At 38.9% G+C, this 15,000-nt stretch overlaps 2 protein-coding genes across 2 annotated transcripts in view; both read right to left on the bottom strand.

Annotated features, from left to right (window-relative positions):
- The window catches only part of LOC143284143 (solute carrier family 15 member 4-like), a 531,759-nt gene that overhangs the window by 99,915 nt on the left and 416,844 nt on the right, over nt 1-15,000 (bottom strand). The window lies entirely within an intron of this gene.
- Nucleotides 1-15,000, bottom strand: part of LOC143292742 (RUN and FYVE domain-containing protein 2-like) — a 61,946-nt gene that overhangs the window by 41,710 nt on the left and 5,236 nt on the right. The window contains exons 2-10 of the mRNA XM_076603283.1: nt 14,839-15,000; nt 14,379-14,496; nt 13,308-13,412; nt 12,662-12,785; nt 11,950-12,020; nt 10,238-10,312; nt 9,012-9,183; nt 7,135-7,251; nt 381-548 (exon numbers count right to left, since the gene is read on the bottom strand). The exon at nt 14,839-15,000 is cut by the window's right edge and continues 9 nt beyond it. Coding sequence (XP_076459398.1) covers nt 381-548; nt 7,135-7,251; nt 9,012-9,183; nt 10,238-10,312; nt 11,950-12,020; nt 12,662-12,785; nt 13,308-13,412; nt 14,379-14,496; nt 14,839-15,000 — 1,112 coding nt within the window. The remainder of the gene's footprint in view (nt 1-380; nt 549-7,134; nt 7,252-9,011; nt 9,184-10,237; nt 10,313-11,949; nt 12,021-12,661; nt 12,786-13,307; nt 13,413-14,378; nt 14,497-14,838) is intronic.

Below are 15,000 nucleotides of genomic sequence, written 5' to 3'. Positions count from 1 at the left end.
GTTTGAACAAAAGTAGTGCAATCCCACAAGGAAGAATTCCATACAAAGAAACCGTGACTGTCATCTTAACCTGTAGCATCAATCTTATTCACCTCAGCAAAAGGAAAAAAAAAGAAACCTTCCTGTGAACCGCTTGGAACAAATCTGCCACCAACCCTCAAGGCCTGACCAGCATGTCGAGTTCATACAATGGTCAGGTATCTGCTCCCTTTTCTTTCTTCTTCTCCCCTCCCCACCCCCCTCCTCCCCTTCCCGCCTTCCCCCAGCAGCCAAAGTGCTGTCTCGAATATGGATCAGTCCACATGCTGTTTGACACCTTGAAACTGAAACAGAAACAAAAACTGCCACCACCAACCAACCAACCAACCAAAGCGACTGACCTGTAACTTGTTGTACATGTCAAGGTTAATGGCTTTGATCTCCTCGATCTGCGCCCGCAGCCCCACAATGGTGTCCTGCTTCTCGTGCGTGTCTCTCTCCAGCAGCCGCATGGCCACCTCCATCTCTGTCTTCATGCTGATCTGCAGCTCCAGCTCTTTCTCAACGTCCTGACAACACAAAGAAACACACATGCACACAAATGTACATAATCATATACACACACTCGGTTGTTTAAAATCGTTTTAGCGAAAACATGTTAAATGAATGACCAACTAACATAATACTTGGTACGCAGTAATAAAACAAAGACACACACACAAACATGTACATATATACATGCACTCAGTTGTCTGAAATCATTTTAGTGATTTGACATTAAATGAATACCAGTCACATGCCCTGAAGCAGTCAATCACTGCATAATGCACTGTACCATATGCTAATTTTACTATGCTAATTTAGTACGAGGATGTACGGCACCAACCCTCCCTCTCCCCTCCTTGAGCTGCCTCCCCTCACCACATTTTAACCCTAGCCTTCTTTTCTACTGTGAAATGCACACACACACACATACACAATCACATACAGAGAGCGAGAGAGAGAGAGAGAGAGACACACACACACACATGAACGAGCACATGTGTGGAAGTGACAGTTTCAGTTGTATGGAGATGTCAAAGCATGAGGTCTGATCCACATATGTGCTACACAGTATCTTTTTTCTTTTTCTTTTTTTTTTTTCTTTCCAGACGGAAGAAAAAACCAACAAAACTTGCACACATGACAACTGAGATTGACCAACTAACTGAAAACTGACAAAGACTGAGACGGTCACATCTGGCACGTCGACAAGCTCTGTAACTGTAAATAATCACTTGTGGTGAATATTGCCATCCATTGTTGATAATGTTTCAATTTACTGACACCAAACTAGAATGACAGCATTATCATTGTTGTGGATGGGCTGTTAAAGATGATGAGATTGAGAGTGGCAGTTTTATTTTTGTAGCACATCTGTACAAAATGAGAAAGAGAGTGACAGAAGAAGAGACAGAGAGAGTGGGATGGAGAGGGAGAGAGGGGGAAACAGACAGAGAAACAAAGAAAGACAGACAGACAGGAAGGCAGAATGACAGAGACAGAGAGAAACAGAGACAAGGACAGAGAAAGACAGTCACTGAGTCAGAGAGAGACTCTCGATGGTTGAACGTTTATAAATCACCAGACTCCTAACATTTAAGAGACAGATAGAGGAATACAGAGAAACACAGAGAAATACACACACAGAGAAAAAAACAACAACAAACAAACAAAAGAAAACAAACAACCAAAAACACAAAACATAGAAAAAGTGGGAAAGTTTACTTATATTGTTGTTTTTTTTCTATCAAGGTTTATATGCTCTGTGTGAATGAGTATTCTTTGCAGACAAAGCACACACAATTCAAAACAACATGTGGAGTCCCACTGTAAGCACAAGAACACCCAGAAAGTGTCTCGGTGAATGTATAGATTTCCCTAAGATGATACCTGAATTAAACAAACAAGATGAATATTACCACTCAATGATGTAAAAAGCAGAAACACACACACACACACACACACTAACACACACACAAACACACACAAATAACCCTTGAAACAATCGAGAGAGAATTTCATGTGAGCTTACAACATTGGCACAATTATCAATTAAGCTGCAAAAGACCTGACACTCTATACGCACAACAACAGGATGCGTCTGTTTTACTCAGAAGGTGCGATTGGGGGCAATTGTTCAGAACAACAGCCAACACTCGGCCTGGATGGAAATCACTGAAAAAAGTATCAATATCTATATCTAGCTATATATACATATATGAATGTCTGTCTATCTATCTATCTATCTATCTATCTATCTCTGTATATATATAATTTTATATATATATATATATATATATATATTTAATACACACATGACATATAGATAGATGGATAGGTAGACAGACAGACAGACAGACAGAGAGATATATGTATATATGATGGATGAGGATTCTTTTGCTAGTTTTGACAACAGTGCCTCACTTGAACACCCATTTTGGACTGCTTTTCAAATGCATGAGTGGAATTCAAATTCTATCAAAAAATTATTACTGGTGTGATGTCAACAAAAATCAATGTCACAATGAGTTCATCTTAATGTCAATGCCTGTTGTTTTTTCTTCAGACTTACTGGGTTTTTTTTTTCTCTCTCTCTTTTTTTTATGACACCAGTGATGCCCTTATATCAAAAGAGAATGAGTATCCAAAATTGATGGACACCACAGAGACTAGGACCTTCACACATTTGGATACTGTGTGTGTTTCTTATGTGTTATCACACAATTAAGTACACATTCACATGGCTTGACCATCTTGGTCTTTTTTTTCTTATTTTATTTGAACACTGCTTCAACAACAATACCATAAATCAAGAAAGAAAAAAAAAAAGAAAGAAAAAAAATCTGTATAAAATTCAAACACCAGAAGAAACATGATCTGGCGCACAAAAAGATCTGGATATCTTTGAAGGAGACTCTAAGCTGAAGATGGCATTTCATTTCTCTGGAAAAAGAGGGTACTCTCTCTCTCTCTCTCTCTCTCTCTCTCTATATATATATATATATATATGTGTGTGTGTGTGTGTGTGTGTGTGTGTGTGTGTGTGCGTGTGTGTGTGTAAACATACATACATGCAAAACCAGGAATTCTTAATAGGGGAGAATGTTCTTGACAGGTGACTTGACAGCTGATTGCTGTTTGCCTGTAATATATTGCACACAAAAATCTCTGAAGGGTTAACTAACTACAAATTCCTTTGCTGTAGTCATCGACTGTCTTCCAGTGAGCATCCAGGTAATAGACACAAATTCTAAAATCATCTGCAAAGGTGGTGATACAGACCAGGGCAGTGTGGAAAAGCCAACTCCTACACAGCTTTAAAAAAAAAAAAAAAAAAAAAAAATTATTATTATCATCATTATTATTATTATAATTATTATAATTATATAAGCTTACTGAAGAAAAAGACTACTGCACTTATTTATAGTTTAAGTATGATCATATGTATGTATGACTGTATGTATGTATGTATGTATGTATGTGTGTGTGTTTATGCAAGTGCATAACTACCTGCATATGGGCAAGCATTCAAGTCTGTGGTGTGTGTGTGTGTGTGTGTGTGTGTCTGTCTGTCTGTGTGTGTGTGTGTGTGTGTGTGTGTGTGTGTGTGTGTGTGTGTGTGTGTGTGTGTGTGTGTGTGTGTGTGCTACACTTTGTATTGTTTTGTCATAACATAATCTTCTGTGTGATATTCAAGCACAGTGCCTCATTTCAAATAAATAGCAACAGTTTGCATTTACACACACACACACACACACACACATCTCTCTCTCTCTCTCTCTGTATATATATATATATATATATATATATATATATATATATATATATATATATATATATATATATATATATATATATATATATATATATATATATATATATATATATATATATATATATATATATATATATATATATATATATATATATATGCATGAATAAATGATTGAATGAATAAACAGATGAATAAATAAATAAATAAAATGAAAAATAAAATTTCTAAAAAAATGAGATTATTCTAATCGTCCAATAAAGATCTGTCTAGAAAACAATCAGGTGACCTGTAATATCTGTCCATTTTTTTGGTGTGAATGCTGGTAACTCAAAAATGACCATTTAATTTGAAAAAATAAAAAAAATAAAAAAAATAAAAAAATCTTATGGGGGAAGAAAGAAATTCAAACAGATAGAAAGAAGGAAAGAAATTCAAACAAAAAAGAAGCAAAATAAAGGTACACACAAACACAAATACACACAAACACACACAGGCAGACAGGCAGATAGACGGACAGAGACAGATAGATCAATATGAAGCTCATTAATTTTCATCTTTGCTCTCTCTCTCTCTCTATCTCTCTCACTCTTCCCCCCCCCCCCCCCCCCCCCCATCCCACCCCACCCACCTCACCTCCTGCACACAGCACTTAGCAAGCTATAAAGCCAAGCTCTCATCAGCATATTGTGACAATGCCTCAGAACATGGCGTCTGATCCTTTTTTTTTTTTCTTTTTTTTTCTTTTACAACAGATGTGGGGTAACACACATGGAATCGTCCATATGCTCAAACAACCTCCATGAAACTGAAACTTGTCTCGCAGCTCAGAAATGGATGACGCCAGGACTGTTCCTTACAAAAAAGACAACAACAGGAACACTTTATCTTGCTCCCAACATCAGTGTCCATCTTATTCAGGCCTTGGACAACCCTCATTTATCCTCTATTTATCTAATTGTGTTGACATCTAACATCTGCTGCAGAAGCTCTCTTTACCCTTAGTCCCTATTGTGGCTGGCTCTCCACAGACAGAACTTTTGTGTGTGTGTGTGTGTGTGTGTGTGTGTGTGTGTCTGGTGAAAAAAGTGTTTACCACTGCCATGTCGGATTTCCAATGCCATTTGACAAAACTTCAGCTCCATTTTCCTGGGTATTTGGATTCTTGTTTGTGGTGTGTCAGTGTGTGTGTTTGTGCATGTGTATGTGTGTGTGAGAGCATGTCTGTGTGTGTGTGTGTGTGTGTGTGTGTGTGCGTATGTGTGCATGTGTGTGTGTGTGTATCTGTGTGTCTGTGTGTCTCTGTATGTCTACACGCTCACATGCAAGCGTGTGTGCATGCATTCATGAGTGTGAGTGTGTATAAGAGTATTTTTGAACAAATGTGTGATATATAGCATGCATGTTTATGTCTTATATGTGGATGTGTGAGAGAGAGAGTGTGTATTTGCATTTTCCTTTTTTTTAATCAAATCTGACCCCTGCATATTATTGGCTGTATGCCACCTTTCTTTGTAAACTAAATTCTGACTGCCCCTTGGTGCCACCTGTCACACAAACTCAATATTAGAAAACATATTGATTACAGTAAATGCACACTGAACAGCAACAATTGCATGCTTCAGTCCTACTACTGATTCAGTGTAATTCATGTCCACTATTGTATCGTAAACAAACTGCATATGACACCAGATTTAAAGTGATTCTGATTACAATCCACCATTAGGGCATGAAAAAAGTGCAAAATATGAGTTCGGAAAAGTTTCAGGTGAAAAACAAAACAAAGAGAGAAACATTAAAGCGTACTGACTGCCTTCCAATCTTTTTGAACATTTTAAGCAGGATGGCAATATTGTATCGTAAACAAACTGCATATGACACCAAATTTAAAGTGAATGTGATTACAATCCACCATTAGGACATGAAAAAAGTGCAAAATATGAGTTCAGAAAAGTTTCAGGTGCAAAAAAAAGAGAGAAACATTAAAGCGTACTGACTGCCTTCCAATCTTTTTGAACATTTTAAGCAGGATGGCAGGAAACTATGGCCAGCAGATAAGATATGAACTAGGGCAAAACAACAGTGACAATCGTAAATCAGTTGAATAGTTACTTTGTAACAACATACCATGTACACATACGCGGAACTGAGTTTTCACTCAAAATAAAAACTCCCCACCAATAGTCTTAAAGAAAAAATCTCAAATATTTCTACTCAACAATCATTCATCTATCTTTAGAGCAACTTCCCCTGATCTAAACCATTCTGCTAGATTCCACAAATATTGAAACAACACACTTGACACCATCATTTTGTGGTGAAGATAGCATTGAAGCGAATGGGACTGGTGGTATGTCACAAAAAGAAGTGCTCCAAAAAGTTGTTCAGAGCAGTTCTGACGATGAGTGAAGTGATTCAGAAAATAAAGATGAATTAAAAAAAAAAAAAAAAAAAAAAAAAAAAAAAAACATACAGAGAAAATGAAGACAATTTACCAGAAGACTTAGTCATTACAGATGAAAGTGAAAATAATGTAGGTGATGATACTGATGGGACGTGTTGGATTCTGAGTTAATGCGACAGTGTGTGGTTTTTATCATCTTCTTTTGTTTTGTGCTTGTGTGAAAAGCTGAATTTTATATCAGTGGTCAAGATTAACTCTTTGAATGTTTGAGGGAAGTGAAAGATTTAGTAGCTACATTATTTAGTGATGTTTGACACACTCCTGTGCATGCTTTGTGTAGAATATAAGTTGGTTGTTTTTTTTCACTTTAGGTGTCGTTATTCCCTAGCAAGGCTGGTGTAAAAGAGGTAAAAAAACAGTCACACAAACACAACATTGTGACAGAAGAAAGATTTTTATTCCCAGTACTATACACTCATTTCGAATGTATAAACAAAGGTAAAACATCTCCAGTTGAAAAAAGTTAGTAAAAGCCTGCTTCCAGGCTTCATACAACCACTGAGAATCTCTAGGCTGAGGTGAAAATCCACCCAGCTCATGTACAAGGAAATGTATCAAAGATGTTGCTGATAATTTTGTATTGTTGTAGAAATTTCTGAAAGTCTGATTTGCAGTTCAGTTGGTCATTTGATTTAATTAAGCTCACAGTTTACATTGTATTACATTCTCATTACTTTGTACATGGATTCTGGTTTTTTTGTTTTTTTTGTACTTGCCCACTTGCTCTCTCAACACTTAACACAACCCCCTACCCCAACCCCACCCTTCTCCCTGACACACACACACCAATACTACACACACAACACACACACACACACACACACACGCACACACACACACACACACACACAAAGAGTCACAACAAATAGCCACTTACCAGTCTGAGGCGAGTCTCCTCCTCCAGCTGTCTCTTGATATCAGTGTACATGGTGTCCAGTCCCGCACGAGAGGTCTGGTACACCTCCCGCTCCGCACTGATGTCTTGCTCAGCAGCCTGCACAATCAAACAAGAGTTGGACGGGCGCAATAGCCGAGTGGTTAAAGCGTTGGACTTTCAATCTGAGGGTCCCGGTTTCGAATCTCAGTAATGATGCCTGGTGGGTAAATGGTAGAAATTTTTCCAATCTCCCAGGTCAACATATGTGCAGACCTGCTTGTGCCTGAAACCCCTTCATGTGTATTCGCAAGCAGAAGATCAAATACGCACATTGAAGATCTCGTAATCCATGTCAGCGTTCCCTGGGTTATGGAAACAAGAACATACCCACCATGCACACCCCTAAAAACGGTGTTAGGTTGCCTTCATGGCAGTTTAAAAACGGTCATACACATAAAAGCCCACTCGTGTATATACAAGTGAATGTGGGAGTTGCAGCCCACAAATGAAGAAGAAGATAAACAAGTGTTGAACACTTTGTTCGTCTTTTCAAATAATGATCTATAAAAGCACTGCATACAATATTTAATTATTAACTATAATTTTCTGTCCTAATCCTGCTTCCCCCATTTCCCTTCTCACACACACCCCTTCCAATATTATGTTTTTCTTTCTCCAATCACTGACACTCACCCTCTCCATTTTACATTTTGTACTCTATCTTTTCCACATCCTGTTTTCTCTCTCTCTCTCTCTCTCCCTTCCTCAGTCCCCGCCACCCACCCAACCCACCTCCTGCCCCCCTCCACCTCAACCGCCCCCTTTTCAGTTGAATATGTTCTTCCACTGCCATTATTTTCAGAAATGATAATTTCTACGGTAATAATAATAATGATGATCATGATGACAGGCATGATAATAATAATAATGATGATGATGATAACAACAACAACAACGATAATAATAATATCATCTAGTTCAGTCTAATATCATCATATCAGATGAACAGACTGTAAGTAAATAAACAAATGAAACTTTGTTCCTCTAGCACTACACTCGGTTTATATCCAACATTTTTATTTGCTTACAGCTGGGCCAACAGCACAGTAAGATTGATAAAATTTTCCTCCACTGCAATTCATTTACAGTAGTCTATTGTGAAGGACTATTACTCTCAAACTTGGAGGCAAGATTGCGCGGGCTCTTTGTGGTGCAAGCTCTGGGAGCTGATTGGTCATTGGGGACCATCCCAAAACCAACCCAATTGTCCTGAAACCATCTTGGCTGAAGGGGTGGGATGTAACTGGGGAAAAACACTCTCCACTATAAGGATAATCAAATTCTAGCTCAGATAGTTGGGACAACAGTTGCCTCCTCCACTGTTCTGAGGGTCAGTCAGTAACGAATGACTATCTTACAGTATTGATAAAATTATCTGTAACACCTGGTTTCTTCCCTTAGACAGAGTATGAATATTTCTATACTTACGTGGAAATGTTCAGTATCGCTTTCTCAATCAGCTAACTTGGTGCTTTTAGTTTCGTTGATTTTAGCCTCTATGTTGTTTGCCAGGTGCTTTCTTTTGCTTTTCTTTTTTTCCTCAAGGAAATTAACAACGTTTCTGATGACATTTTGTGTGATTCGTGTATAGAGTATTGCTTCGACAGAGCACTCACATACAGAAACTACAGTTAAAAATACACAAAAAGTCGTTCTAGCACTTCATATTGATGCCACACTGACATTTCAACTAAGATTCAACAATTAAGTGATTAAACACAATCATTCACCCGTGCTCCAACTCCCATCCCCATCCCATCCCCCAACACACACAAACAAAGGACCACCACCACCACCACCACTGCCTTACCACCCACCTTCATCTTGATCTGCAGCTCCTTGGCGAGGGAGTCCCTCTCTGACAGCACGATCTGGTTCTCCTGCTGCAGAGTGAGGATGGCGTTCTTGCTGATAGCCAGGTCCTCCTTCATCTGGCTGCTGCTCTCCTGCACCTGCTCCAGCTTCTGCTGCAGGTTGCTCACCGTGGCGCTGTCAGACATGACATGACATGACATGACATGACTCAGTGCGCTGGCATTATTCTTTGACCTGACCAACTTTTGTGGTGTGTTGGTTGGCCTGATGCTAACACATCTGCCTAGGAGAGCAAGAGAATCTGAGCACACTGGTTCGATCACAACATTCACCAATATCTTCTCCACTTCCACTTAAGACCTTGAGCGGCGGTCTGGACATAAGTCATTCAGATGAGGCGATAAACTGAGCTCCCATGTGCAGCATGCAGTTAGTGCACGCAAAAGAATCTATGGCAGCAAATGGGCTGTCATTGGTAAACTTCTGTAGAAAAATCCACTTTGATAAGAAAACAACTACACTTGTATGCAGGCAAAAAAAAAAAGTGGTGGTGCTCTCATTGTAGCGACATGCTCTCCCTGTTGTGACAAAAGAACAATACAATACAAAACAATACAATGCTATACTATGCAATACAATACTTTTATAGCCAATGCTGGAAATAGCACAAAGCCCATGGTTAGGAATTCCTGCCCTATACACACTGCCTTTGCACCAACCATACTCACGTCCCAAGTATAATAATCAATTACAGCAAGGCAAAGAACACAGGGAATTAATGTGTGTGTGTGTGTGTGTGTGTGTGTGTGTGATTTACTTACAGTTCTTAATTCGATCACTGTTTCGTGCAGGTCTTTCAGAAATTATATATGAGACACCAGTAGGTTTCACCTTAAACACAGCTGTCGGACAGGCAGTGAGAGAGAGAGAGAGAGAGAGAGAGAGAGAGAGAGAGAACTTAGGTGTATGACACGGATTTTAGTTTTAAAATCACACCAAGTACAGCCCCCCCCCACCCGCCCCCTCTCCCCAGACCCTCTCAACCCTCCCCCCTGCTCCTCCACCCACGCCCCCCTTCCCGCCCCACACACAAACACAACCCTCCCCCCCTGCTCCTCCACCCATGCCCCCCTCCCCCCCCCCCCCCACACACACACCCTAAATACAGAACATATAAATTTTCAAGCAGCTTAAAAAAATAACTGATCAATAAAATAAAGACCCTTACTTCAAATGGCGATTGAGCTCTTCCAGGTAGTTCTTCTGGTCCAGAATGGTGGCCATTTTTGAATTTCCTTCTTCGCTGAAATTCAGGATGAATAAAAAGAAAAGTCATAACATTGATGTATCATTTTTGTACACATGAATATTCACTGAACACACACAAACAATAAAGAATAAACTGCAAAAACCCTGACATGTGTAAACACATTAAAGAATGCAACAAATGTCATCATCAAAAACACACACATGGAAAAAATGAAAAAAGCATGAATGGATCCAATCAAACACAAAAAACCAACCAACTTGTTCTGAGTACAAGAGACTGTGTGAAAATATCACTGCCAGGTATTGCAGCCATAAACAAAACAAAGCAAATATAAATGAACGATGCAAGGCTTTCTTGAAATACACTTTCAACTCACTCGGGACGAATAGTTTTCTCCCTTGCTTTTTCCTACGACCCATTTGTTAGGGTTAGGAAAAAAAAATCACAAAAAATACAAAACAAAGTAATTGAATGAAACTTGCTGTACTTGATCAACTGACCCCTCTTCTCACATTGTGTGTATGCCCACAACCCTCCCTCTTCTCTGCTCTCAGAAGCTGAGTCACTGTCAGTACCTTCTTGCTAGTAGCTTTCTACACTGCAGATACTTTATTAAACGTCTTCATCATCCCTGTCGATGTCGAAACCTTCAGTTTGAAGCATTTCAATCACTTCAGCAGCAGTAAAAGCTGCTGTCGTGATCTAGTTTGCTCCCAAAATTTCCACTATCGCCTGTGACGCCATTTTCGATACGAATGCAGATCAGCTTGTCATATGGGGTACCAAACTCAGTGGCTCACCGGTGAGTGTGTTGTTATGGAATCTCACAAAGAAATTTTCCACTCAACCCTGGACCACGTTTACAATGTCCGGAGTAGCTGCGATTGTTATGCTATCCCATGAGGAAAACGTGGAAAAAATTTTAACTGTCAAAACCGCTATAGTGTGACCAGAACGCTGCCTTACGTCAGGAACACAATAGCATTCCATCGTCCGGAGTGAGTTAACAACTTCAATGTTGTGTTAAAATTTCCTAGAATTATTGGAAGGATTAAGAATGATGACTTTTGCTTCTAATGATCATTGTGTTTATCCTAGTTCCCGTAAAAAACAACAACAAAAAAACAACAACCTAAAAACAGCAACCAAAGGGGAATAATTTGGGGAATCTGTGTCAGATACTTTGTGACCATTCAAAGTAGGGACATTGAACAGGACACTCATTGAAAACATAACATCATCAAAAATTGGGGAAACAACATTTCAATACAAAATATAAACAATGAATCTTTTGAACTCTAAATTACAAACACTATCCTCATTGAATCGCTCAAAACTTGCTGGAGTGTAAGTAGCGCTCTTTTTTTTTTTTTCTTTTTGCAGAGAATGAGCACTGATGAAGGGAAGCGACTCTAGCATGAGCAGGTGTTTATAAATGTGTGTGTGCAACATCCATGTCCTACTATTGAATATAAACAGAAACACAAGTGTGTATGCATAATGTGTGTGTGTCACTGTGTGTGTGTGTGTGTGTGTGTGTGTGTGTGTGTATGTGCATATGCACACGCACATGCAAACATTTACATGTGTAATTGTATTTGTTTATTGCCTTTTTCATTTTCATTCATGTGTGTCTTTGTTTACAATCATGTATTGCCATTTCCACTTACTTTTCTCTATCTTCATTGTTGGGACTGAAGGCAGTATCTTTCATGAACAGGCTGAAGTCAATTACACCCATCTGATGAAACAAAAAACAATCAGCAAAAGCAGCAAAAAGATGTATTAAATCAACAAATATTCATTTTGGTAGTGTTTGTGTGTGTCTGTGTCTATATTTGCATGATTTGTGGTAAGAAAAGAAATAGACAACTGACATGTCTCTATGGTGTAAATTACCCCCAAAAAAGTTTATGCTCTCTGTCGAAACTGAAACATAATACTCAACACAATCTTGTCTGAACTGAACAACTACTGAACTCCAAGGATTTTCTTTCTCTGCTGAGTGGTAAGTGGCCCGAACTTGTGAGACAATACAATATAATACAATACAATACAATGCAATGCAATGCAATGCAATACAAGACAAGACAATACAGTGCAGTGCAATGCAATGCAATGCAATGCAACAGAATGTAACACAATATGATGCAATACAATTGAATTCAATACAATACAATAGAAGACAAGATAAGACAAGACTATACACTGCAATACAATGCCATATATCATGTACTACAATATAATATAGCATAACATAACATAATACATTATAATATATTATAATACAATGCAACACAGCACAACACAGCACAACACAACACAACAAAAAAACAAATACACGACAAGACAGGACAAGGCAATGGTCATGATTAAACTCACAGGCTGGTCCAGGTCCTCCCCCTTGATGCACATGTTGCAGTCTAGCACGTTGAGCCCCACCAGCAGCCCCGCTATCACCATGCCCTCTTCCTCTAACAGGAATGCCCCACTCTCGTAGAAATCACTGCCAAACATAATATAACAAAGTGACAAGTACAATCAGGCCTAGAATTTTGTTGGGGAGGGTTGGTATGAAACTATAAGTTTCAGTTTCAGTTTCAGTAGCTCAAGGAGGCGTCACTGCGTTCGGACAAATCCATATACGCGACACCACATCTGCCAAGCAGATGCCTGACCAGTGGCGTAGCCCAATGCGCTTAGTCAGGCCTTGAGAGAAAAAAAAAAGGTTGATAAATAATAGATAAGCGGACATAAATAAGTAAATAAATACATAAATAGATAGATAAATAAATAATAATTTATTTATTATAAACAAACATGATATGCCAGTCAATAATGTTTGACTGTAAACATCTTACATTAGAAGGTATACCGTTGAATTTCAAACTCAACAAAGCCCCTGGCTTACTATAAGAAAGGAAATCTTTTTCATCACAGAATGTGCTGGTGAAAATGGTATCCTCCAAAGCCCAGAAGCTAACACAGTGTGACAGAACTGTCAGAGTAAGTTCAAATCTGGACTCACCATAAAAGCTGCTCCTTCTTCTCAATCATGACTTTGAAATAATCCGCCAGTGTCTTTTGCATCATGGCAAGGCGAAGCCATGCCCTGGCTCTGCCCAGTGGTGTCCTGACAATAATAAAAAAAATAACACAGAGATCATTACTTCAAGTCACAATTACTTATCTTATGTACCTATCAGATAAAGTTACTTTCATATCTTTCAAACTTTTCGCAACATACCAAAATCATATCACGCTATTCTTTGACAATCTTTTTTTTTTTTTAAAGTGCCACTCCTCACATTTTGTCATCTGAAGACAGAAAAAACGATGGACTGATTTCAAAAGACAGGAAAACCAGTTGAAGTCACCCAGACTTTGACACACAACTGAAAGGCCTGGAGGAATCTAGTGAACAGTGCTGTGCCCCAGTGAATCTTAACAGAGTTAAGGGAGAAGAAGGAGAAGAAGAAGACACCTAACACAAAAAAGAGGAGTAAAAACACTGAGAAACAAATATGAACAAAGACTGATAGACAGACAGATGAAGAGAGCATAAATCAAATGATTCATAAATTTAATAATGGAAACCGCATAGATCTACCAGGAATATCACCATTTTAGAAGCCTGGCACAGAACGCAAACATAACAAGTTAAATACCAAATTAAACAAAACAATTTGTTCCAATGAAAAATAAGTGTTACTTGGTCTGGCCTTGCATTACTCATTACTTGAATTATACTTCCAACTGAATAACCATATTACTCCTTGCTTAATCCTGTACTGAGATAATCATATCATGCTGCAGAAAAAAAAAAGAAAGAAAGAAAGAAAAAAAGTCAATAACGGAAAGCTGAGGGTATAGGGTTACCAATGACACACACACACACACACACACATAGGCACACACACACACACACACGAGCAAAAGCACACTTACACACACACACACACACATACATCACATCATGCCATACCACGCATGGACCCCACCCCCACCTATTCTTCGGGCACACACATTCACACTGAAATCATTTGTTCAACATTTTGAGGAGGGGAAAAAAAAGAAAAAGAAAAAATGTTTTCTTTACTTGATGTTTGGCATGTCACGGACACTAGTGGTGATTTCAGCAGCTTCAGGTGCTATCTTCTCCATGTTCTCAAGCACCGACCAGAACTCCCTGCTGCGAGACAGCACCCCCTTCTTGGCTAAAATGGACAGCAAGAAAAAAGAGAAACAACTAAGCAAATCTTTATAAACAGACAAGGTTCACAGTGAGTGAGGCAATGATATGTGTATTGGCATAACAGTCTACTGAATGCATCTCTATCCACACACATCTTCACACTCATATGCATGTGCACCTTCACACACACACACACACACACACAGACACACACACACACACACAATGGTACATAGTGACACAAACACATTCACACTCATAAACACATAAACACACACACATTACTTAAAATCTTACACTGAGGTACAGAATGACAACATTTGACACTCTCACCACTTCTGCCACTCTCATCTGACAAGCTCACATTTTAACCCATGCCGTAAAACATGCTCCAACACCACAAAGAACTGCTGCAGTGGAATGTAGTCATCATCCAGCATACGCCCGTGAGCCAACGATGAGTCGATCAGCTCCTTGATGAGCAGTTTGGATACATTCATCAAATTGTTTCGCTCGATCGTCTTGG

The sequence above is a fragment of the Babylonia areolata genome, chromosome 1 (assembly GCF_041734735.1).
Source record: "Babylonia areolata isolate BAREFJ2019XMU chromosome 1, ASM4173473v1, whole genome shotgun sequence".
In the NCBI taxonomy this organism is placed as follows: domain Eukaryota; kingdom Metazoa; phylum Mollusca; class Gastropoda; order Neogastropoda; family Buccinidae; genus Babylonia; species Babylonia areolata.
This window is presented reverse-complemented; position numbering and strand designations above follow the sequence as displayed.